The 26,665-nt window shown below is 40.7% G+C and overlaps 1 protein-coding gene across 6 annotated transcripts in view; it reads right to left on the minus strand.

Annotated features, from left to right (window-relative positions):
* The window catches only part of ppfia2 (PTPRF interacting protein alpha 2), a 182,267-nt gene extending 156,197 nt beyond the window's left edge, over positions 1-26,070 (minus strand). For 5 of the 6 annotated variants that reach the window (XM_085437299.1, XM_085437300.1, XM_085437298.1 and 2 more), the window contains exons 1-2: positions 25,757-26,070; positions 15,296-15,554 (exon numbers count right to left, since the gene is read on the minus strand). In XM_085437299.1, the coding sequence (XP_085293425.1) occupies positions 15,296-15,544 (249 nt within the window). In that variant the 5' untranslated portion in view covers positions 15,545-15,554; positions 25,757-26,070. The remainder of the gene's footprint in view (positions 1-15,295; positions 15,555-25,756) is intronic. The other variant, XM_085437296.1, reaches the window with a different exon arrangement.
* Between the last annotated feature and the right edge of the window lie 595 nt (positions 26,071-26,665).

The raw sequence follows: 26,665 nt of genomic DNA on the forward strand, positions 1-26,665 counted from the left end.
ACAGCAGCTTTAGAAAAAAAATTTCCCTCCCCATCTCCAGCTGCCTCCCTCTTCCCGCTCCACCACAACCACCCACACATGCAGGGCCTTGGAGTAGGGGTATGTCACCAGGGTGCAGAGGAGGCTACCCCCCCCTCTGTCCCCTTCTGGCTGCCTCTGCCTCAATTTTATCCCACAACTTAGACATTCACATTACTCACACTCTCATTACACATACATATAGGATCTTGGGGGTGGGCACGATACACGGAGTCCAAAGTACCATCAGGGTGTACACCCCACCCCTGGCATCGTTGCCCACCTCTCAATTTTAAATACACGTAGACATTGAGGGCTAGCAGGAGGGACCATGCGCTTACCTGCTGCTCTCTGGCAGGTAGCTTCAAGCCCTCCTGGGTTTTAAATGCACCTTAGAACACACATGCATCAACATTACAATGAGCGGGTGGAGGGAGGTTCGGAGTCTTCTTTCACCCCCGTTCTCTGCGACCTGCTGGAGCAGGGGGGCTAGGACTAGGAGGAGGAGTTGGCCGTCCGACTGCGGTCTGGAGTGTGGAGCCTTCCTGCTGCTGCGGAGTCGGGGCGGTCTGCCTCCCCCCACCGCAGGGAAAAGGGAAACACCACCTGGGTCTGGGTGCAGTTCCCCCCTCCAGGGGCGGGGGCACCTAGACCCGGTTTGTAGAGTACGCTTGGGGAGTGTGATCGTGTGTACAACGTCTCTTTATGTCTGTCTCCACGTTGGTTGAGTGTGGAGTAAGTGCATATGAGAGCATGAGGGTGGGAATGGATGTTTGTATCTGTGTGTGCCTGTATGTCTGTGTCTATATGTCAGGTTGGGTGTCAGGCGCCACCTCTCTGGGGACATCTCAGGCCCTCCAAGGTTTGGAGGCCTATCTCCCCCTACCACCACTTCCCCTGCCAGTGGCGGACCCCCTCAGACATCGGTGCGTTGGTGGTTCTTTGTGTCCGGGTATGGGCGTCCAGGTACACACCGGCTCACTCCTTGGCGGCCGCTTATCGGGGCCTGGAGCCTGGGGCTCGCTCGGGCCACTTCGGAGGTGGGGTGCCCCCGGCCTCTCGACCTGGGGCTCGGTCACTCAGGCGCAGCTCACGGGCGCGTCACTGCAACTCCCCCTGGCTTCTGCTCCGCGGCTGCTGAGTGAGCCCTCATCTGGGACTCTCCTCAGCTCTTTCCGGGACAGTGGCGCAGCTGCCCCTCTGTTGGTCTTCCTTGGTCTCTTGTGTTCTGGGGGCCTCTGGATGTCTGGAGTTTTGATCTCCTCCACACCTGCTTCACGCCCTGGAGGACGGGGCTGTGGCCCCCCCACACCCTCTAGCAGATTATTACATGAAGGAACCTTTTAAAAAAACAAAAAACAAGCGTGTCCATGCTCACAGGTGTACACACGGGTGATCACACCCACAAACTACACCCTTTTTGGCTCCTACCTCAAAGCACACTGTGTTCTGTTGATCTTATGTGCTGCACAATAATGTTTAACATTTAGTATTTACTGTCATATTCCCATATATCATTGTGATGTTGTTTATTCTATTACTCTTGTTCTCTTCTGCTTGCTTTCTTTTTTCTTTCTCAGCAGGTGATCCAGGTGATTGATATATGCATTTTTTTTCTCTGCCCGTTCTGTTGGTTTTTGTCTTTTGCCCTTCTCCCCCGTCCCTCTTCTCAGCTGTTTCTCTTTCTCCCCTTCTTTCCCCCAGTCAAGTCTGTCCCGTATTCAGTAAGTGAAAATAAAATAAACAATAAAAGGTGAATCAAATGGACCATTACGGCAAGGCTGGGATGGTCAGTTTGGTAAAGTAAATCCGTTGGGCATCTTTCTTTGCCTTTAGACAACAATTCTGATGGCAAAAGAGCCAAACGGGACAGGCCAAAAAAAAAAAAAAAAAAAAAAAAAAAAAACCAACATTAATAGTATTAGAAATAAGCAGCCGTTCTTTCATAATGTTCACACACGCTTCTTTTTAGAGCTGTAATTGTCACGGCGGGGTGCGCCGATAAGTTTAGTTTACAGGACCCAGAAGGAGACACTGAAAGGCGGAGTTCCTGACTGAACAGAAGACGATCCTTTATTTGGATGTTGGCACATGAAAAAGCATGAAGCCATGAAAACTAAGAAAACTGTGAACACTCAGAAAACTAAAGGACTAAGAAACTCAGTGAAAATACTATGACAAACTATGAACACTGAATAAACTATGACAAAAACACTATGGGGATGCAAACAGACGACCTGACAACGAAACATAGAAAACAGAGGACTTAAATACACACATGAGGTGATCAGGGGAAGTCGAGACACATGAGGAAACAGCTGACAAGGATGAACATAACGATGCACAGGAAATGTAAACTCAAACACAATGACATGAAAACTGGACTTTCAAAATAAACTGAAAAACATGACAAGACACAAGCATGACAGCATCAACCAGAAACATGACACAATAAACAACAATGGGAACATTAACACATCGGAACACCACTGACACACATGAACCTAATAACAAGGCAGGGGAAGGGAACCTAAATACAATGAACAAAGAACATACTGGACTCTTACAACATAACACAGGAAACATGATGAGGCAGACCAAACAACATGGGCTTGACACATGAGACATGAAACAAATGGCAGGTGAGACCAAAGCCCAGGGAAAAGGGGAAATGCGGGGATCAATAACAAAACTAAGGCTGAACCACTTAGGGGTTTTAAAAGGAGCTAGATGAGCTTAACCCAAACGATAAATGACAAAACATGAAGCCTCAAGTTCTAACTAATAATACAAAACAAGAACCTAACATTTCCCCATACTAATAAAAGAAATACACAATATATCATGAACTCAAAATGCTGGGTCACAGACCCAGCCCATGACAGTAATTTCTTATTAATCACACATCAGGTTTACACAGCTAGTCACAGCGCATTATAAGTGGGCACTGCGAGGCAGTGAAGCAAGTACATCATCATGGGATTGGCTCTCTTAGGAGTACTTGAACAAGATTCTCAGTCAGTGCCAAGAGTCAGTGACATCATGATCTATTTCTGGCTGTCAAGTGGAACATTTTGAAGCTAAAAAGGTATCCATTAATGGGGACCAGCTGCATGGTCGGAAACACCAGCCTATACCACCGAAAAATCAAGTGCAGCTGCCAAATACCACAAGAATCAAATTATTACACTTATTTTCTAACATGTCTTCAGGAAATTGTGGTAACTGCGACAGATGAATGAATACTGGTTCGATTCCTCCTCAGTCAGCCTACTCTGCAGTAATTAAATAACTATATGTCAGGATGAAACCAACTGATTTATACTTTTACCATTAGCAAATGACAAGTGTATATTTTTCAGTGGTTGAGTCAAAATAAACACATTTAGTGGCTTTTGGAGGGAGGATTACGTTTTCAGGTCAGCACAGCAAGTACTGGTCATAACCTCATTTCACTCACTTAAGTGGCTCTCAAGGGACCAGTTCTCTAATTCATTCAGGCAGAGCCTGCAAGAAGAACAAGTGTGTGTTCTGGGAGTGTGCATGTGCGTATGTAGAGTAAGATTTAAGTATTTCTGTATTCCTAGCTCCAGAATCTGAGTCATGCCCAAGTTCTCCCCACAGTGATGCAAACTCTATCGCAGATCCTCCTTTCTATTCCACCTACAAACAAAAAAAGCTTCAACACACACTTCTGCTCACCGGAGAAGATGACGTCAGAATCTGTGGAGTGCGTCTGCCCACGCACGTCTTTTCCTAAGTGCGAATGATTCACTTTTAAAGGTTTATGGGGATTTTTTTTTTTAAAGAAAAGAGATTATTCAATAAATGTCACTATTTCAATGTTTACTTAAAAGTGAAATGACAGCTACAGTTGACCTTTTTCAGTAGTCATTTATAATACAAAGTTTCTTTTTGCTTTATACATTTATTTATATATAAGGAACCCCATTAGCCTCCACAATAGTGGTTGCTAGTCTTCCTGGGGCCCTCAAATATAATCTAATAAAGTAGATGGAAAGATGTCCACATGATTTGGCTCTTACATCCACAGTAATATTTTACAGTTATAAAAATATGAGCATGCAAATATCAAGAACATTGAGGCACAATACACAAGAATCAAAAACAGGTCACAACCTTGCCCTCTTACGATATTTACAATAATGAAAAACTGTGTAAATAGGCTTTTATGTGTTTTTTAAATTAGGAATTGCATACAGCAGTTTTTCAAAAATTTGCTTTTGGCTCGAGGAATTACTAAAATTCAGTTTGTTAAAAATAATTGTATTTCATCTGGATACTGCAGCTGAGCAGAGAAGGAATATGGTGTGTTTAACAGTATTGCTTTCTTTATAAATAAAAGTAAGCCATAGTATAATTTGGCTTGTACTAGAAGCCAAAAATGTTTTTTAAAAGTTTTTTAATTATGCATTTGATCCATCTTAACACTAATCTGGCTGCCCTATTCTGGACTAACTGAAGTCTGCTAAGGTCCGTCTTATTAGCTGCTGACCAGATGATTGAACAAGTGCATTAATAACATCTTTCAGGATTGAGGAAGTGATGTAGAAAAAGCATTTCCTAGCCAGCTAGCTATTCCCTGTCCCATTTTCCCATGTGCTGAGACCATGAAAGGTGGCACCACCAAGTAGTTTGATCTGGGTGACCTGTTCTTATATTGATCCAGCTATGGGAAGATTCAGTAGTGGACTGTTTACCAAACATTGTCTACTTCCAATTAACTAAGATTTAGATACATTTAGAATCATGTTATTTTTGCTTGTCCAGTCAAACATGCTCAGCAAATCTTGTTAGCTGAATAAAACATAGTGGAATCATCGGCATACATTACAAGAAGAGATTTACCCGAGATAAATGGCAGATTGTTCATGAAAAATGAATAGAGAAGTGGACCGTGGCAGCTGCCTTGGACTAAACCACAGTTCACGTCGCAGCCATCTGAGAAATAACCGTTATAATAAACCTTTTTGCCTCCTTTCAGATAAATGACTTTTCATCCAGAACAGAGCAACTGGTGAAAATCCATAACATTTCATTTTATCAATCAAAAAGTAATTGGAATTATTTTCGATTCTTTCCACTGTAATGGAAATAAGCTGCATGCCAAACATCGATTAAATACATGTCATATAGGAAGAAAACTTAGCAAACTTGGCTGCAACTTTGAGCAGTTTACTGTCTATGTTATCAAAACCTGAGGATGTATCATCAGGAAGTGATATTAATAATCGCTCCACCATCTCAACATTCACTGCCTCAAACTTAAATTGGCATTGCTCAATATTCATAATAGCATCCTGTATAAGACAGAGTCATAGGGTATGCAGTTTGCATGCCATATTGTCATTAATACACAGAGCTACGCCCCCTCCAAATCTGTTTCTGTCTTTCCTATACAACTTATAACCATCCATTTCCGGAAAATCCGGGAATAAGCATATAGTCGGCCATTTACAAACTGATGAATCATAACAGCTAGAAATGACAAAAATCACTGAAAGTCTAATTTTTAAATTCAGCGTTCTGGGACCTCGGTTTAACATTTAATTTAACATTTTCAGGACGGCAATATCACCTCTGTCTCTGGCCGCGGTAACAGTTCTTTTCTGTTGTTCCTGATGGATGAAAAATCTTCATTGATATAAAGACTGGTACCTTTCAGCTTTCTGACAGATAAAAGGATTAATTGTCTATCTTTAAATCTTTGTAATCTGATCACAATCTGTCTGGCTCGTCCATTCTCTCCTTGCATGGGCCGGTTCAATTTGAATGCTGTCACTGTCCAGGCCCAGCTTCTTCTTCAGCAAGTGTTGGACTTTATTTTTTTACTTTGCTGTTGATGAATCTGATCTTTGTAAAACTCCCACTGCTGTTCCAGCATAGCATTTAGCATGCTAACACTGACATAGCTGTCATCCTCTACCAGTAGCACTTTAGCGGCCTTCAGGGGTATATTTGTAAGGTTGTTTTGCCTCCCCTACCAGTGAAGATCTCTGTTTCAGTTCCAAATTGTGACACCAAAATGTCCAATCTTAAAACACTAATTAAAATGTATAAAAAAAATAAAATAACTCCCCCCCCAAACACTAAATAAAATCATGTGATTTCATATGACGGACAAATCTGCCAGTTGACGAACAGTTCCTGTAGATACATGTGATTTGTCCAAAATTTTTTTTATTCATTTAAGATGCGTGCAATGCAAGATTTTTAGGACTGATATGGTATGTGGAGAAACACTGAAAATGAATACCTTACAATCGCCAACTAAAAGCAGCAGCTTAGCAACACCAAATATTTTATTCTACAACTGGGTCTTTCATGGTTGAGTAATTACGTCCCTTCTCTAGACTCCTTTTAATAATTCTGCAGGCAGCCTGAAAGAGTGCTGCTGTGGTGTTCTCCCCCTTTCCACTAATAAGTGCATCTCTAGCTTACATCAAACAGTCATCACTGGAGATTTTATCACTGCCAAGGAACGAGCTATTTTGTAGGGCGCTGGAAGAATTTAACCTAAAAGCTCTTGGTCTAAGGTGGTGAAAGCTAACAGTAATATACATGTGGCCTCACCATACAGTGATAAAGAGCTAATCAAACATTTTTATTTCTTGACAAGTTTAAGGAGGGACGCACCAACGTGTGTTTTTTTAAACCCTTTAAGGGTCCACACTAAGAAAAAAGCAATGGAAATTTTTTTTGTTTTCATTTCTTATTGGCTTGGGTGAGTAATACATCTTTCAATAGATCCTGTAGTTTTTAAAATATTGTTCTCTACCAAATGGTTGAGATGTCACTTAATGGTAAACGTATGAAATGCAAATACAAGTACAGCAGATAATACAGTTGGGGGGAAAAAGGGACAAATTATAATTAAATTAACAACAAAAACTATCCAGAGCATTGGATACAGTTTATTTCTAGTAGCATGCCAGTGACCATTGCTGGTTTTCATTTCATTAAAGGAAAGTATTATATCAAACATCAAAATACATATTTTTTTAAATCTGCAAATGTGAAAAATGTGAAACAGCACAAAATGCTGACATTCAGGCCACTTCTGATTGAATGTTACTGTGCAAAGCCATTTTTGTTTTTTAAAAAATTAATAAAAACAGTGCAAATCAAGCTGTTCTGCTTGTGGTTTTGGTCGTTGGGGTCTTAGGGTGTAGCATTTATTCTGTGGTCTTGGAGAGCTGAATCATGGTTGTCCAACTCTAGATGCTGGCTTGTTAACTTGGTTCAGAGACAGCCAGGCAGAAACCTTTTGAGAGCCATCGGTTTCGGGTCCAGTAGGGCACAGTCCCTCTTGTAGACCAGGTATTCAAGTCAAGGATGTATCCCAACAGTGGAATATGCCATCTCCTTAACTTGTAACTTATAACTTGTCTTATACAAGTGTAATAGCATATCAGAAAGTTTCATTCCTCCCATATGCTAATTATATACAGGGCTGAGTGATGGGCATGGAATGGTGATCTTTGCACTGGACTCTTTGCTCCACCGTTTGACCGATGAAAGAAGCATGAACCCACAGGCATTGTGTAGGAGGTTGAAACATTTCTTGTCAAACTATTTTATTGCAAACAGACCTTCATCAGAGCCTGTAATAACAGGCTCCATGGCCCTTCTTCATCAAGTCTTTGTCTGCCATCAGGGGAGCTCCACCGGTGCAGTTTGGTCATACAGTACCAATGCACCTGAGGTGTGCAAGTTCTGGACCAAGCTGAAACTTGTGAAGAGCTGAGGTTCTTTTATGGGATTGCATAGTGTTTTTTACCACTTCGGCCCCTAGAGGTAACTTCTGTTCCTTTTCACTGAGGGGAGCATTGAAGAATGTAGACCCCCCTTGATACAGCAACAAGTCGTGGATGATGCCAGATGAACTTGCTTGGCAGAACAATTTAAAGCCCCACTCATGTGGTTTGTTGCCACTATACTGGTGGAGAGTGCCAGCCCTTGTGGCTTCATATGAAACCATGACCTCAAACACACTGTGGTTGAAGATGGATGGTATCATGAGTATCATGCCACAGGACCATGTGATTTTTAGCCATATAATTGTTTGGCGTCCATATAGTGCTTGTTAAACATGAAATTCTAATTTTGCTGTCAAGTGAATACATCTGTTTAGTAAGTCCTCTAACACCATCATACATCAAAAAATATCGTCCTACCTTAGTTTCATCAAAAACACTCAAAATATGTTGGATGGTTTTTTGTTTCTGACTTCCTGGTTGGGAGCGGGATAAGAAGAGCCAACCGTTTACATTCACAGTGCTTTCTGGTGGATTTTTTGGGATTACAGATGTAAACCAATTGGTAGAAAAGACTCAATAAGGTAGGTCAATTTCAGTGAAAGCCTCAGTTAGATATACAGTATGGCCTGAAAATGTGCTCTACCAACTGGTTGAGCAGAACGCTGAAGGATTAATAAAATTAACTGAGAGGGTTTTTTGTTTTTTTTCATAAATCCAAACAAAAATGACCTGCAGTATATTTCACTATTCATTTCTAAGACTTTGGAACCACATAAGTCTAATTTATTGCCAAAAGTATGATATAGTATAGAATATCGATCTTTTTAATGAAAATTATGTCTGGGGTGAGTGAGGCCAGTATAAGCAAGTAAGTAACCAGCGCTGTGTGGCAAGTCAAAAAGTTCATTTTGACTTTTAAAATTATAGCTAATCAGCCAACCAAAAAGGAACTTAACATGCAAGCAGCTGCTGTTTCCTTGTTCATCTGATCTACTGTTCCTGGAGCTCCATGACTTTACAGCACACTGGCACCACACTGCGGTGTTCATTAGAAAGATAATTACATCTGCAGGAGATCCTTCTGCACCGTCTTGTCACCTTGGTGTATCTGAGCAGAACCCCTAGCCTCACCTTACTTCCTCTGTTTCCCCTGCCAAGCCACTAGACCAGAATCTAGTGCTTGGCATTGGCCCGAGCAGTGATGATTCATCCAGAGGGCTAGAACTGTCTACTTAATCACACCCTAACCTTTCAAGGGTATTGATCAACTCTCTGAACTCTGCTATTAGAAACAGTATAAGGTGCATCGCGCATGTGCCAAGGAGTTTAAAGGGGAAAAGAAGAGGAGAGGGGAGAAGAGGCTTTGGAGGTAAATTGCGCAGAAAAATGAGGAGGGCTTAGTTTTTCTGAAGAAAATACTAAGGACATCAGTAAAGTAACGGCCACATTTTGCAGCATTATATAACTGTACATGCATTTTTATGCTGTATATAATGTAGGTATTATAATATGTTCTGAAGTTGGTCAACTTAAGGAAGGCTGTTACTGCTGGTAGATGCCTGTGTTGTCCACGCTTGCCTGTCTTCGCAGTCTCCTCCTCTCTTCCTGCCATGCATCATCTGCAGATCTACCCTGCAGGCAGCATGAACTGGGGCACAAACAATAACAGTAATCATGGAAAATCATGTGCTGCACTGGCGGTGGAGACCAGCTGACTGGCTGACTGCTGGAGCCAAAAGGGCCTCCCGTACATGCAAGAGAGACAGGGTGGGGGCAGACGTAGGGGAAGTCGTGAGCAGGAATAAAATTTGAAAGTAAAGGAGAGAAAGGTTCTCCCGCATCCACTCTCAAGCTTAGTCAACTTCATTTCAGCACTGCTCTTTTCACACAGCTTCTCCGTCTCCCACCCTAATACCTGACTCCCAACGCCTTCCCTCTTTATTCAACATTCACCCCCACGAAGTTCCACAGAGTGGTACGATCCATGATTACAAACAGTCATTTAGGAAAAATGGGTAAAGTTTTAATAGGGATGCTCTTGTGGTGACACACTATGGCATCCATGGATATAATTATATAGTACACAATATGACATTATCATATAATTCAGTATATAACATAATAAACACGAAGAAACACCAGAGATGTATGTAAATACACAATAGCCTGAAATTACTGTCTGAAATCAAAGCATATTTTCACGCTCAGTCATTATTTTATACAAGGTATACAAGCAACACACTACATATTCTCCTGAAAGCAGTATGTTATGAATGAGCAAGCCACCGATCAATAGACACCTACCCATACAATAATTTAGCCAAGTCCTAGCTTTCATTTCAGATCAGCTGGTATCTAATTACTATTTTGTTGGCCAGAAGCAGAATCAACATCTGTTATCAGTTTGGAAAGTCCAAACAATGAGATTTAAACAGCCGCAGTGTGTGATATCAAAAATTAAGATGTAATGTTTACACAATAAAAACACTGGCACCAAAATATGTGAGAATCAAATGTAGCAAATATTGTTTTTATTGATGACCAGTGAACTGAATGAACTCAGTTTAGAGACTGTTTAGATTAAGAGTTGCTATTTTTGAGCCTAGAAAACAAACTCATGCCTAAAGATGCATAAATGGGGAACTGCTGTTTTAGCAGTACTTCATTTATCTCACTGCAAGCTATCCCTTAGCAATGGCAATAGTATGTGGCAACCACATACATTTCAGTGTCTGAATTCAACCAGAGCGTGAAGTGCAAAAGTTTAAAAAAAAAAAGAGAGAGACAAGCACACAACACAGATTTCCAAAAATGACATGAACCACAGTCTGTGACTTCTACAACATCCAGCCTCCTAACATGAGCTCTGTAGGCCCGTAAACCACGACCGTAATCTCTCCATGGCCAATAATACTGCTAATGGTCCGTCAAGGCGCCTATGCCAAAGGACACTTCATGTGTAATGGTGAGACGCAGGTGGCTTGTAACAAAATAGCTTTATTTGATGGCACGGGATTAGAATGCACTGATCCTTAAGATATAGTCTCATCATATATTTCATTGGCATTAAAAAATATTGCATGTCTCTTCATATTTATGTCTTAAAACACCATCGCGTCATGTGATTTCTTTCACTTCCCTACATCTTAAAATCAGCAGGTTAGTATATTCTTTCTTTTATTACCTTTGACTGTGAAAGAAATTTATTTACAATACTGCTTAGCTTTAAACATGATTTTTTTCTGTCTTCAGAATATCTCCGCGACTAGACATCTGTATAACTACAACCCAGATCTGTATTTGCAGAAATCTAGAGCCTGGTGCCATTGAGGAGGATTAGCAGGATTGGAAGCTGCTAGGAGAGCATTAGCAGCAGCAGCAGCAGCAACAGCAGACTTCATGAGACCATGTTTGGCAAAAGTAAATAAACAGCATGGGAAGAAGGCTTCTGCAGCCCCTCAGGGTCCTTCCAGTACAGTAACGCACAGCTGAGCGCTCCAGAGAAAGCTGCCTGTCTGCCAGTTTCCCTGCATGTGTCACAATACAGGCACTGTTGGGGGATGGAGAAGGCTCACATGTGGATGGTGTTACAGGCTTTGAGTTGTCTGAACACTTTTCTTTTAAACTGTTTATTCAGTATTGGTGTAGAATATTTCTGTTTCCAAGAGGCTCCAGATTCAACACAGAGCAATGCAAAATGTGGACCTATATGAGGCTTTTCACATGACAGCAGTGCTCCCCATTTACCACAGAGGCCTCTTTGCAGAAAAAGCATGTCACGCAGCACTGAGTGCATGACAAACAAATAATGGTTGTCTCTGTTATTTCACTGTGATACAACAAAATAGGCTGATGAAATCTAGAATGGACAGACAAGGGACAGTCGGCAGTAGGGGTGGGGAGGCATATCAGGGAAGGGCCAGGGGTACTGCCGAATTTTTATGCATGTAAGCGGGGATGTGTTGCTGGAAGCGTCAGGGACGGCAAATGTCACTCCGATGAGTCGAAAGTGTCGTGACGAGCAGCGGAGCCGTGACCTCGGATGGAGAGAGAGAGTTGAAAAACAGAGGAGAAGAGGGAGATGCAAGGCAAAGTGCAACACAACAATAAAAAAAAAGGTGGCCACAGCAGAAACAGAGAGAGAAGGAACAAAGAGAAAGAAGAACAAGAGGAAGCAAGTTTGTGGTGGGCCAACATCTAATCCTGCCAGCGCTCTGGGCTTCAGGAACAGAGGAGTGATATCAGTAAAGACACATTCACAGCCTGCCTATTGCTTAAATGAGGCCACTTTTGCCCCCCCCCACCACCAAAAAACCTTTTTCTCTTCTCATTCATCATCTCCTTAGCAATCACACACACAAAATGGAGAAAGACCTGGAAGCTATCTATTGCCCTCTTTTAAGAATTGCACTACATGGTTATCTGAGCATTGTTCTGCACTACCGACCCCCAAAATGACATCTTTATTAAAGAAGTCCCATTATAAAAGAAGTGTCAGATGCAGTAAAATCATTTCAGTCTAATCAAGAGCAAAGACATCCTTAATAAAGGTGATGGCTGCTTCTTAGAAATAATCTCATTTTTATTGCTCAAAAAGCCAGAAGCTGCAAGCACAACTCTTATCAGCTGCATATTAAACAGAAGCACAACAGGGCACCTCTTTCCTTCACCAAATGCTTCTGTATAATTGCCAAGGTCTAACAAACCTCTTCGTGAACCATTGCAGTAATGCTGATATCATGCAGCCCAATAAGACACCATCAACATAATTAATAGAATCGTTTGTGCCAGGACATTGCTAGGAAGATCCCAGTGATGTTTGAATTAATCCAGATGCCAGGAAGAGCACCAGAACAGTATGTCAGCTCTGTCATTACACAGTGACAACCCATACATCATTGTAGCACTTTACTGCCGGCGGACATCAGCAAAACTGTCTGATAATTGAAATGTTATTTCACTTTGGCAACCTTGGATGCTTTTTCTGGAGAAAAAAAAAAGTGAGTATGTTTGATGGAGAAGAAATATAAGACTGCCTAAAGACATGCATTCAAATATGGGACGAGATGTAGGTTTGTTGCCTTTTGTTGTTATTCTATTTAGTGTGTGTAGGCTGTCCTAGAAGCTAAAAAAAATAACAACCCAAAAGCATCTATGAACAGAATTTGTTAGTGCCTAACTTTTGCTTTTTTTGTCTGTCTGGTTCTCTCAACTGTGTATTTTGTTCACCGTGTAACTTCTGAGGTGGATAAAAGCCCTGAGGCTAAAACATGAGCTAGAAGACCACATAACCCCAAGTTCAAACCTGCATTCTGAGATGAATTCAAGATCAAATATAGCAAAGGCTGACTCTGGTAAAAAGCAGGTTTTTACCCACTTGGGACACACGGTCCAGAGATCTGAATCAGAAAAGGTGAAAATGGGTTAATTCAAATTATTCTGAAGGCCAAGGGGCAAGAAGTAAAAAAAAAAGAAAAAAAAAAGAAAAAAGTCTGGCACCTCCTGTGAACAAAGTCCTCTTTACCGACAAACCCTCAGAGTCTCTTAGAAACAGAGTGGGAAAGGCATGTGACTAGAATTACTGACACAGTTTTAGCTAATCTCCACTTACTGCAGGAATCATTACATAAGGGCTTCTATGTATGCATTGCTCAAAGATCTCACAAATGTGTTTCGATTATTTGTTTTCAAACAAGACAGGTTGCCATTGTCATATAACCCACACAGGCGAATGCACACTGAATGTTCAGTTATGCCTGAAATTTTAAATGATCTCAAACATGCATTTATCTCAACAACACTTAGGTTGGGTAAACTCAGCACTGCAGATATCCGTAACCAGTGAGCAAAAGAGCACAGTAGAACCCATTAATATGCAATTTGTTGTACACTCTCAAGTACTTACAAAATTATCTACATGTAAAAGAAACTGGTGTTGTAATTGGAGCCTACTTGTAGTTACAGGAAGCAACAAATACACTAAATTCATTGTCTTAAAATTGATAAGCTCCCTCTGTGTTGAGTTCATTTAAAATTACAAATGTATTTGTGGTTGGTGAGAGTCACTAAACTGGAAAAATATATGGTACTCCAAGACAACACAGTACTAGTGCCTTGTTCATTTAAGCATAATGAAATATATATATATATATATATATATATATATATATATATATATATATAATTTATTTTTTTAACAATTTGTGAGCCAAATAAAAAGCAATACAGCCACACTCTACATTCATGTGAAAAACAAGTTTTCACAGTCTTGTAAAATCTAAGTATACCCTTATTGATACCATAGGAATTAAGACAGTAAGTAGCAGCCAGGTGCTGCTAATCAAATGTACTTAATTAACTGATCATCAACAAGTTTGACTACTCAAAGTCCACATCTCAACCCAATGGAAATGTTGTGGCAGGACCTCAAAAGAGCTGTCCATAAATGGATGACAACAAACTTTAATAAAGTAAAGCAACACCGTTCAGAAGAGTGGGTGAAAATCCCTCCGTAAACAATGTGAAACACTGAGAAAGCCATACAGAAAATGCCGTTATGGGAGGATTGTTAAGTTATTGCTGCTAAAGGTGATTCTACAAGCTATTGAACTATGAGGTGTACTTAATTTTTCACAAGACTGTATGCAACAGGTGCCCAACATGAAAAACGATAATAGTGGTTAATTTAAAGAGAGGGTGAAGTTCGATTTATGTCGGGAATGACTACGTATGTGCAAAATGTCTGATGAAATGACAAATGTTTGAAAGGCAGTATTGTCGTCAAGACTTGTTCCAAAACCAGTTTCAGCTGAAAAGTACTTCTTATTTGTATAATCCACTGGAAATGCATGTGTCAGCATGTTACCTCTATCAATCATGAGAGTTGGACTTTTCACACTTTTTTCTCTACAGTGTTTACAAAGTCAGAGATAAGACATTGATTTGATGGTTAAAAAACAGCTTAGGCATACATTTAGATTAGCATCCACTCCTCTCTGTGTCAATGAAGAAAACAAGAAAGAAAGAAAAAAGATGCAGGAAGGAGACTTTTGCCTTCTTGTAAAAGGGTCCGTTTTAACCCAAGTAATTGTTCATAAAACTAACCAAAGGTTTTGTATTTGACTTGCCTTACAATAATAAAGTCATTGGCAATCAGCCTTTACTATTGTTTGGAAATTAGGTTATGTTGTGAAGAGGACACTAAAACAATAAAACCAAAGAAAGTTTTAGAAAGTATAAAGTTTAGATGGACAATATTTTAATATTTTTATAGCAAATTTATGACAAAACACACATAAAATAAGTCAAAGACGACATCCCAGTGTCATGGAAGTCACAACACATCCTTTGTAAGCACATCATTATTCCAGCTTCCTACTTTAATTGCATGTCAATCCTTTGTTCTTGTCATGTCAGCAATTTCAAAAAGTCAAGGATACAAAGATTCCACAATAATATTAAAAAACCTTTTGAAAACAGGGATTTAAGCTGCTTACCTGTGGCAGGGCGGAGCTGAGCTGCCGCTGCAGCGAGTCTCTGTCATAGATGACATCCTGTAGATGCTGCTGGGCCAGACCGAGGCTCTCCTGAGTTTCCCTCAATGTGTCCAACAGCCGGTCCCGTTCGTCCAGCATATTAACCATAAGCTGTTCAAAATGTGAGTCCGGGTCTGAGGCGCTGCTCTGAGAGCCGCGTTGGCTCAGAGCTGTGTCCTCGCTGATCGTGGGCATCACTTCACACATCATCTTTGCTCTGCTGAAGAGACGAAAAACCAGAAATTAGACAATAGGCAATTTACACTCTGAACTTTCCAATTAAGCTGTTTTTTTTTTTTACATATAATACATACACAAACTGTCACCCATATTACAATACAGTTGCTGAACAACTTCAAATAAGAGGCAGCATACTCCCTTTTGGACCCACACATATCTAATAATAAAATTGTAGTTAAAAAAAGAAAAAGAAAGAAGACATAATAACAGTGGGTTTGTGCATGGATGAGAACCAAATTCTAATTCATAGGAATGATGAGTATTTGTATAGAGCAGGGTATATAGGAAAGCAAACATGTCTGTCCATGTCTTCTGTTTTGTACGCATGCCTCTGTGTAAATATCCACACACTTCTGTTTGTATGGCTGCGTGCATGTGACTGGGCCTGACACAGTTGGAGCTTGGCTCAGCGTCACCCCGGCGTTTCAAAGCTGCAGACACGTCTTGGGATGCTGGGCGTTCTGCCCTAGATTTCATGGTTGTGCTGTTTAATGGGCCAGCCCAGATCGAGTTGCATAATACACCATATCTATGCTATAGTGGATATGTGAAGCAATATTCCAGCTCCCCTCAGGGTTTTTAGAAAGCTTCAGGAATCATTCTAACGGATGTCCAGGTTGGTTCATACGCTAAAGTTATGTTTGCATCACTGCAGGTAAGTAAGAAAAAAAGAAATGAGCCATGGGAAGTCACTGTATTTTTGTAGCTCAGTGCCACACAGATTAGAAAGGCCCGTTCAACACAGACCATGAAAGAAAATTATAAGTTTGAATGATATTATTCATTGCTCACTTCTCATGACTTTCTACCACTATAGAGTGGAAAGAGTCATTTTTTGCCTTGAGGGTATCAAGGTTGGAAGTCAGCTTAAAAAAATAAAGTTAGCTGCAAGAGGTTGGGAAGGCCTATACCTTCTTACAGCAATATAACTGTTTTACATAAATATATTTTATTGTTATAAACAAGCCATGTACTTCTGATAATAACCTGGGTTTTATTCAGCTACACAGTAGAAAGGCTAACATCTTACATTCAAAGTCCCTAAAACCAGCTGTTTGCTAGGTTAGCAAACAGCTAGCTACTCATTAAACAACAACTCTACATATTTTTAAGCTAGTATTACGCTAGCAATTTTCTACATGTCAAATCTTGTCCTACTGTACTTATACCCATTATTTTTAGCACATATGTGCACTACAGGTGCCCATGGTATGATCGTATTCAACAAAATTGTGTAGAACGTCACATTTCTCACTCTTACTGGTCACCATCTTGCCGATACTGGAAAACATGCCAGTGGCAGATGTTTTTCAGGTGTTACATGGTTTTTGGTGTTTATGCATGTTAAATTCTCGTCTTAACTGTAAAAGTGTGTAGTAGGAGTAGTCAAAAGCTCAACAAGTGCAAGTGTTCATAGAAAAATATAGCAACTACAATGACAATTTCGGTCAAACATTATGTGGTGACAATATCGGTATCAGCTGCATTTATAAAGATGAAATTAACAGACTATCAGTCTAATTTGGCCCAGTTGTTTTTCAACCATGTCCCATAGTCTTTAAAGATGTCCTTAGCCTGTGCAATACTCAGGAAGCAACATGCAAAATACCTATAAATTAATGATAATTCTGGCTCCAGTGCTAGACCATACTTTCTCATTGTCTGGTCCTAGACTTGGTTTATTTAGTGAGAAAACAATATCCTATTGCCCAGACTTGGTCCCCTCTGGGTGGGTTACAATGCCAGGTCTGTGTCTCAGCATGTTCTGGCAGTAAGATGGGGTCTCCCATATCTTCTCCAGGCATCCGTCCAGGCTCCCACCAGTTCACTATTCAGCCACCATCCGCGGCCATTTAGACCAGAGAGCCGAAGCCTGCATGCTGCTTGGCTGGACACACTGCACATGCCACCCATCGCTTGGGAGAGCAGGCCGGCTGGCGGACAGACTGAGGACAAACGGCGGTGCATTTTAAGTAGAAGGTAATTCATCTGACTATGACTCAATACATGTTAGTGCAAAAACAAAGCATACAATTGGCTATTAGAGTCTCAAATACTAATTTCTATTTCTAATTTCTACTTTTATTGATTCCAAGTGATTCTTCCATGGTCAAAATGTTTCAAACCTTGCTCCTAACTCTCAGGTTTACTAAAATTTTACGTTTTTGGTGTTAATCTCCTAGGCTTGATCACATTTGTCTCGTCAAAGCAGCAAGAAACAGGCACATTTTGTTGTTTGATGGCGCTTTATTTCTGCTTTAAGCTGTGTAGAAAGCAAATTGTGCTGAGGATGTTTTTTCTGCTTCACGGCACATACAATCCCCTTTTGTCCTGTTCCTGCACCTTATGCTTTGATCTCACCGTGACTGCCCCTTAAATTATTTCACTGTCTATGAAAAATCAATAGATATGGAGAGAAAATGCACTGTCTGATCTGCTTTCCCCTGTGCTCTTAGTCATAAAAAGCAACCTTTAAAAACACTGAACCATATCATTCAGTACGACACTTATCTGGATAATTATTCCATTCAAAAGCCATTAGATCAGTCTCTAGTTTTACTCAAGAAAAAGACCAAAAAGTACAGCATATTCTGTTGACAATAACTTATGGATAAAGTTTTCCCAAAATGTGTTTTTTTTTTTGTGGGTAAATGCTCCTCTGCTGCTCAGTATTTGCTGCTATTGGAAGGCATGTTTGTGCAGCAAGTTATTAGTTCTCTCTCTAGTGTGAAGCAGTAGCAGTGACAGGTAAGAGTTAGTGTACTCCCCTTGAATAGATAATCACCCACAGTGGGCTGTGTGAAGAATGTCCGGACTGAGAGCTCTTATTGCCAGCTGGGATGCACATGTTGTCTAGATTGCACTCATTAGCAGTGACAGTACTATTTCCTGACAACTGAAAAGCCATTTTGACCACTATTAAAACAGCTATTTGATCTACAGATAATTCTTATAGCCTGACAGAAAGGCTACTGATAGTTTTTCTATGCTCATTTCCACTGCAATGAAACATCACAGCACATTATGTTAATGTGTACCAGGAGAGCTCCCACAAATTCCTTTAGCATGTCTGGCTATCCCTTGTCATGAACGCTTGTCATAATGAATATGTAAGATTTTATCTGCCAGAATGATACTTTTGGAGAGAAACTGACATTTTTAGCAATTGAGTGAAAGTGTTGTAAGAACCAGATGACATTTAAGTGACTAAATTTAGTGCAGCTGGTTAAAGATGGTTAAATGTGAGGGTAAAAGTGTGCAGAAATCATTGATGGGAGGGAACAGGAACACGCTCAATTGAACTCATTGTGGACTACAGTTGAAATAAGAATACACACAGACAGACATGCAGGGATCATTGGGCTTTTCTCTACACGCCATATGCCAATCAATGAATTATTCAGGGGGGTAGGAGTGAGGTTTTCTTCTCAATCAGTGCAACAAATCCAAAGCCCCTTCTCTGCCTATTGGCATTCAAGCTCATTCCTGGCGCTAGATGGGAGGAAATTCCTTAGAAAACTTGCATCTACAAGACATTGCAATGCTAAAAACGATAAAAATCATGGAAAACTTGGGAAAAATTAAGCCTTCTTAGTTCCTTTCGGCAGGTGAGTATCCATAAAGCATTCATAATTAACAGTGTCACTACAGGAGGGCCTGTGTGTTGTACATCACACTGGTGGAGGACCATGTATCATTTCTTCAGCCTGGAGAAGGGCTGTAGTCTCAGTGTCTGCTGTTCGATTGCTTGGTCGATATGCTCACTACAACCCTATAGATCAAGCCTTCCAGGACTGATCAATAATTCCCAACAGTGGAAGCAACAGACTACCTGTGAAAAATGGGGCGTGCTGATAGCATCCCATTTTTCACAGTTTGGACTAGGTCTAACTTTTTTTTCTGAACCTTTACTCAGAGTCGACCTCAAACTGGCTTACACGGAGAAGCTGTTGGTGTGGCTGCAGTTTGTTAAAACAGATGGCCAGAAAAGTCAAGTGCAAAAACAGCTCATCAACTAACAATGCATATCAGCTGAAAAACAGTAACTTATTTGCAAGTTTCAAGAACTTCTGCGTTTAAGGTGTGAGACTAAGTTCAACATCCAGCCAAAGTTGCTGAACCTAGCAGACGGTACACCCACACAAAGCTGGATATGTACCCTCCTTGTCCATCAAATTCTTGACTACAGCTTGAGACCAAGTTTTACATCACATAATAGACTTTTTGTCATAACCATAATCTTTTTTGACGTTTTGAGGGAGACTTGCCTTGGAAGCCTTCGCTGGTTGTGCACAGAAAAGTAAGCTGGACAGAGAAGTTAAGATCCTGCCATCTTCTCACCTCTTCACCTGGCATCGCTGTCTGATGTGTTTGTCAGATGTCTGTTTCAGAAATTGTTGGATGCAACACCTCCAAAGTATAGAGAATGTGGGCTCATTAGGACATCGGCTGGCACTTTATTTGAAGCATTCTGCCAATGACAGCTAAACGATAACAATGCAAAGCACAATACTGCAGAAAGATTTTTCTTAAAAGCCATTTTAAGTAAAAAAAGATTTAAAAAATGGCTTTTTTGGAATTGCCCATTATATGCTTGTCCGCTTGTCCAACAATAGGCGTGATTGCTGCTGAATGACCTTAGACCTTGTTTTATTTACTCTGACATACTGATTCCTAATCTAAACTATTGCAGTTCACCCTCCGGCACATCTACAAAGACCCATAATGAAAATGGACAAGCAGGGGGAAAAAAAAACAAAGTTAAGCCACAAGATTATTCCCCTGAGTAAGAATCAAGCAGGCAGTGAATTACTGTATCTATATGGGACAGATGTAAAATTTGACACTTATGTAGAATCACTCCATTTTGGCAGAAACAAATCAGCAAACGGCAGCTAATTTCCTGAATGTCTTCAGTTAATCTCATTAATGGGAACAATTGTGTGAGTAGATAAGGCACAGCACACAAAACAGCAGTGTGTTCCTAGAGCGGTATATGGCCAAGTGAGGCAAATTCAGCACTATTCACCACCTGGGAAACATCAAAAGACATGTGGAGTGTGAGCGTGTTCAGAACAGACAGCGGCCTGAACACGACACTCTGCGGCTTTAGAGATAAGCTGTACTACTCTATGCTTGTTGGGCTAATTTTGGAGAGGCTAAAATAAAACCGACATTATTTAATAGTGTGTTTAAAGCCTTGTTATCATTAGGAATGAAATTACTAATGCTTTAACGCATTGAACAAGGAAATGGTAATTTAGAAAGGAGTAAAGCAAAAATAAAGTAGGCCCAAAAACCCATTATGGGCTTTTTAAAAAAACTAAATGTAAGGTCAGCTCTTTGAACATTTGTAGCAACATGTTAAACTCATTAAAACTAATTTTCTTACAATATGAATAAGAGTGTACAACCATTTGTTTTAATGACAATGGACTTTACTTGCACATCAAGCAGTTAGCCGACAGGATAGTTGGTTTATGACAGATTGCACTTTCAAGTAATATTTGTGCTTGACTTCTTGGCGGGCAGATGAGCAAAGTGCATCTACAGACTGGATTGATGAGCTCCACGGGTAATGGGAAAGCTGTTGCATGCCGCTCTTTCCCATTTTGGCATTCATATCAGGCTGACAGGTGGGAAAAGAGTGACACAGCATATTTGTGAATGGAACTGGCCAGATTGCATGGTACACTCATAGTGCTGGAAAATCTCCTTCATATGGCACCCTGTACCACGGAGACTTCAGACGACCAAGAGACAGTCTGTCAAGAAAACAACGATTCAAATCTATTACACAGGATTGCTCAGGATATTATAATAATTGCAGTAGGCATACCAAAAGTAATATGGCTGTAGTGTAAAGATCTTGGATGTTAACCTGAAATAATTTCTTGCTCCAAAGTGGTCATTTTAAAGGGTGACCCCGTTCCACTCCTGCTGGGTCTCAAACACCTTCCTGATCAACTATATCAGAACTGCATACAGAGGTGAGTTCTGTGGTTGCTTATTTCAACAAGTTGAATTGCAAGTATGCACCAGGACTGCTGTCTGCAAAATCTTGGTCTTGGATTGAAGGGCATCTCAGAAGAAATGTTATGTGCATGGTTAGTTGGTTTTGCAAGTGATGGTGCTGTGATGGGCTGTTAGAAAGAAGAAGCCATACTCTTGTATGAAAATATTAACACCAACCTGCCTGCAATTCACTGAAGCAGTCATAACCTGCTATAGAACACAGAACTAAGATATTTTCCCGTTTTTGTTAACTCCCTACTGTTGATCTTCTTAAATAAACAGGGTGCCTACTTCCCTATTTGGACATCTGAAGATGTAGGTAAATTATTATTATTATTTAAGTGCTACTGTTCAGATGTAGAAAAGCAGAAAAAATATCTGTCATCAAAACACATTTTTTTCCCTCAGGAATCTACTGTAGTGGAATATCTGTTTATTGTTTCTAAATAATTTTGACAAGAAGACTAAAGTTACATTGTACAGTTGCTAATTACTACTTTTTATACGTATCTATTCGTAGGCTGAGAGAAAGTGATTCATTAATTTGATACAGCATCTCCCTGCCAGGATGTTTCTGAAAAGAGCTTAAGCAGAATTTAGATGTCACATTAGCAAGAAACTGTGGTGTAGTGTTTAAGGCACTGAAAATCTTCTTACCATTATTTTAGTCGCTAGCAGGTTGCTGTGGTCACCATTAGTTTGGGTGAAAGACATGCATGTCTGCAAACATTTGCAAACTATTCACCAAAACATGGTGAAAATGTGGAAAGAGCGATGCAAGCTGAAAAGACATAATGTCCACCTTCAGAATACAAATTGTGCCTTACCACTGCAACAAACACATTTCAAAAGTTGCACCTTTTACGTTGAAGGTGAACATTCCCCATTTCCGATTTCCGGCGCTCACAAGGTCCTAGCATTTGGTGACTGAGGCCCAACAGCTGATTTAGACGTCTTGGGTCAGTCTTTGTAGAGCCTACCACATTGCCTACATAAGTGGGTGGCACCATTGTCAGCATTCAAGCATGTGTGTGCAGCAGCACATGTTAATTATCTTGTGGTGGTTGCTGACATTTGTGATTAATTATATTGAGGCTATGACTATTATTCCTTATTTTGGTTATTCTCTTACCGATCCGTTCCAAAACTGTGGTTAAATGGTCGCAGGAAATCAACAGTACTGAACAGGCCAATCACAAAAGTTGCAGACTGCATATACGTGACATACGGTTTCATTTCTAGAGAGGTGCATGTCAGGTAGCAGCGTATGCTTTCAGAGATTAAAATAAACCTAGATATAACACAGAAATATAAATCCTCTGTAACACATTCACCTTACATGAAAAAGATACCCACTTTGAAGCCAGGAGAACCCACAAACCCAGCTTTAGGGGACACAGGCTCACATTCTCCTAGTGCCAGTCCCAAGCCAGGATTAAACGGAAGTGTTCTGTCAGGAGGGACATCCAGTTTAAGATTTTTGCCAAAACATCCATTTGTGGATCCATTTGCTGTGGAGAACCCTCGGGAAACAAGGTAGCAACCAAAAGTACCTTTTCTACATGTACAAGAAACAACATCTTTAGTAATATTCATACAACACTACACTACCAAAAAGAATAAGCAGGAATCAAAAGTCCTCTGCTACATGGGAACACTTCAGGTTGCAGAAACTTTGATATATATATATATATATATATATATATATATATATATATATATATAGTTTCTGTCTGTATTTTCGTGCTAAAACATCAGAAGCTGTAAATATAAAAGAAGGGAAGTTATGTTTAGTCAAGACAGAAAACATCAGCAACAAAATGGAAGTTAAAATTAAAAGGTATTGAAATCATGCAAAACCTATTAATTAAGTGCATTATGGCACAAGTGGCTGCCATTATAGACAACTTAGATTCACTAATTAACCTAACACACATCTTTGGACTGTGGCAGAAAACTGGAGCAATGAGAGAAAACCCACCAGGCACAACGAGAACAAAGGCCCCAGGAATTAAACCACAGCGTTAACCACTGATGCAAGATACACGACAGACACTGTGTGAAACTTGTTTGAATCCTTTTCAGTAAATAGTAAAACCTTAAAATCTAAGAGTAGAACTAATATTTTTGTCAATACTTGTTGTTTTTGGACAAAGATAGACTGTCTCCTTATATTGGTTGATAAATCTAGATGAAATTGTCCAAATATATACCTTTTCCTTACCAACTTCAGACATCTATTGGCCCTCAAAAAAGCACACATAGTTATTTTGAGGTCCTACAATTAGCCCTATTAATACTAATACTCAGCTTATCTGTAGGCATAGAAATGGACTTTTACTGTACCACTATTTTTGAGAGGATATCCTGGTAACATCAATGTATTCCACAGCAGTCTGAGAACAAGCTACCTGCCTTAAGAAACACACTTCCAAACACGCTCTCGAGCTTTATAGTAAGTTTTATTTCAGCGATTGAAATCCCATCTGCCTCGATCCCAAGAATTATAGTCACAAAGTCTACCAGCAAATGCTGCTTCTGCTTCCTGAAACAGTGTGTTAGTCCAAACCACAATCTTTTGTTCAGTACATGAAAAATAGCTTGTGCAACTGTAATACATTACATCACAAAAATAGTATTCAGCACTCATTGATACTCTCATGTGAAGCTTTGGTAGTAAAAGGTGAATGAGACAGAGATGGGATGAGGAGGCCATTCTGCCATTAGGAAGGCCGGGAAAGGGTGATGAGGCTGAGCATCAAGTGTATGTCTGTGTGTGTGTGTGTCTCCATTTCTCTGTGACTGGGGGAAGGGTTTTCTGTGTGTGTGTTTTCACTGGTTGTGTGCTCAACTGAAAATAAGTCTGCATGCACATGAAAGGATGAAAGGACATCGTGTAGCCTTTAACATCGCCCACAATCCCCTGCAGCAAGGTCATGCAAACCATGAATCGATGGAGATTGAATAAGAGCACTGATCGAGGTGAACAAAAAGGCAATAAAGCTCAAGTTGGAGGTGATTTGAACTGTGCCGTTTGTAACCACCACACCTGCCTCACCGCAACATTTTACCTTCCTCATTACCGAAGGTTTAGTGACAGTCAAACCTGGGCTTTAAAAGAGGACCTTAAACGATCATTTTATGCACATAAAAGCTTCTTCCACAGGTTGCCACTTTTCTCAATGAAACCTCGGGGGAATAAAAGCTTTGCCCGCACACCAGCCATATTAGGCAGGAAGGTGTATTTGCATGTTTGAGGTCCCTAACTGGAAAGTCACACACTTTATTAAAAAAAAACCCCATTAAATTAAGCATCTTAGCTTTGCATAATGCATCTGTGTCACACTTTAAAGTATGTGCCACAGCTTCACAAGTCGGAATTCCTACTAATGCAAATATTGTCACATCTCTTCACCGTGCACGCCTGTAAATGTTAATATTAATTGGCAAGATCAGAGGGAAATCACAGCTTTGCCTACAGCAATTAACCTTCTACCAGCGAGCCAGCATCTGGATGTGTGTGTGTGTGAGTGAGTGAGTGTGTCTGTTCACTCATTCATCCATTTACAGGATAAAAAGTGTGAATGGAGAGGCAGGTGAGTAGATGGATGGATGACGGGGGAGTCTGTTGAATGCCTTCTTCCTCCTTGCATCTCTGTAATAGCCGGTGATAATGTTGTTTATAGGAGGGGCAGCTGTTCCTCATGTGACAGCTCGTCCTTTTGCGTTACTAAGCACACACACACACTCCAAGGCGGCCTGACTGCGGCGCTGATCGCGTCTTGACACCACTGTAACAACTCCGCCTCATTCTCTGAAATGATAATTGGGGAGAATCCTTGGCTATTGTCTCAAGTGCATTACATCATGCCAGCCTCTCAGTCTGCATCCCGCCCCCCTTCAACTCTCTGCTATGTCTCTCCACTGTGACAGCCGGCCGTGATTTTTTTATTTCTCCGGCAGAGCTTCACAATGTCAACCACACGAAATCTATACATTATATACACCACGTATGCTTCCACACCAAGCGCTCACTACTCCCCGCAACATCCCCATCAGTCCAGAGTTGTGGAGATAAAAGGGGCACCGCAGAAAATCACCTTGAGCCCGAAGGAATGGGGCAATGTAGGTCACTGCGATACCGGCGGCAACAGTGTGCATACTCACAATTTGTTCCTTTACTATCAGCAGAGGCTCTGGCCGCGGATCAATGACAACTGCAGTCTGTGCAAGCTATACCATGAAGCGGACAATCCTAGGAGGCTTCTTCAGTGCAAAGAGCCAGCGACGCCAAGGATACGACCCTAAAGGTGCGGCTGGTCCCCGCCGCTGGCATTGTCAAAAAACAAAAGAGCAGGAGCGATCGCCAAATTAGCCGGGTCGGGTAATGACATCTGATTTCCGGGGATCCACACGCACCGGTTAAGAAATTATGGCATGTTACAAATTCTGCTGTGATAAGCGGAGCTGGAAAAGACCATTGTAGGAGCTGACGGAGGGGAGGCGTGTGGAGTCTTAAAGTTGCAGCTGTGCAATTCTCTTTTCTTTATGTGCAGACCTATAATAATACGACTAGTACTACTAATAACAACAACAATAATAAAAGTGTTCAGCGTGTTAAAATATTTGATTTAGCCTGCTACATTTAATAGGTGTAAGATTTTATTTCTGACTAAAATAAAACGTGAAAAAGCGAAATATCTTCAATGTATGCCAGTAAACTATGATAAAATATCTGTTAGTACTGAGAGTACTTCTGTAAAATGTAAAATAGCGTTCCGCCAACCAATTAGAAAGGGCAGGGGAAAGCTCCTTTTTTCAGTCAGGCAGATGCCACCAGAAGCGATGTTCACCTTTTCCAGCCACACAGATGGTCGTTGCCAGATTCCCAAACGCTGTAGTTGGGAGATGCTTGGGGTCAGCCACCACTGCCTTCAGTCCCGAAGGCTGTTTGTCCAATTACCTAGGAAACAGTTGTTGTCCAATACAAAAGCCATTAACATTTACACTAGCTTGTTTCTTTTCATCAGGGACTCTCTCACAGAATCAGATCATATAAGATTTTTAGTAATATTT

Source organism: Copadichromis virginalis, linkage group LG17, assembly GCF_057382275.1.
Source record: "Copadichromis virginalis isolate Kocher_CV1m ecotype Utaka linkage group LG17, C_Virginalis_male_GT1.1, whole genome shotgun sequence".
Taxonomy (NCBI): Eukaryota; Metazoa; Chordata; class Actinopteri; order Cichliformes; family Cichlidae; genus Copadichromis; species Copadichromis virginalis.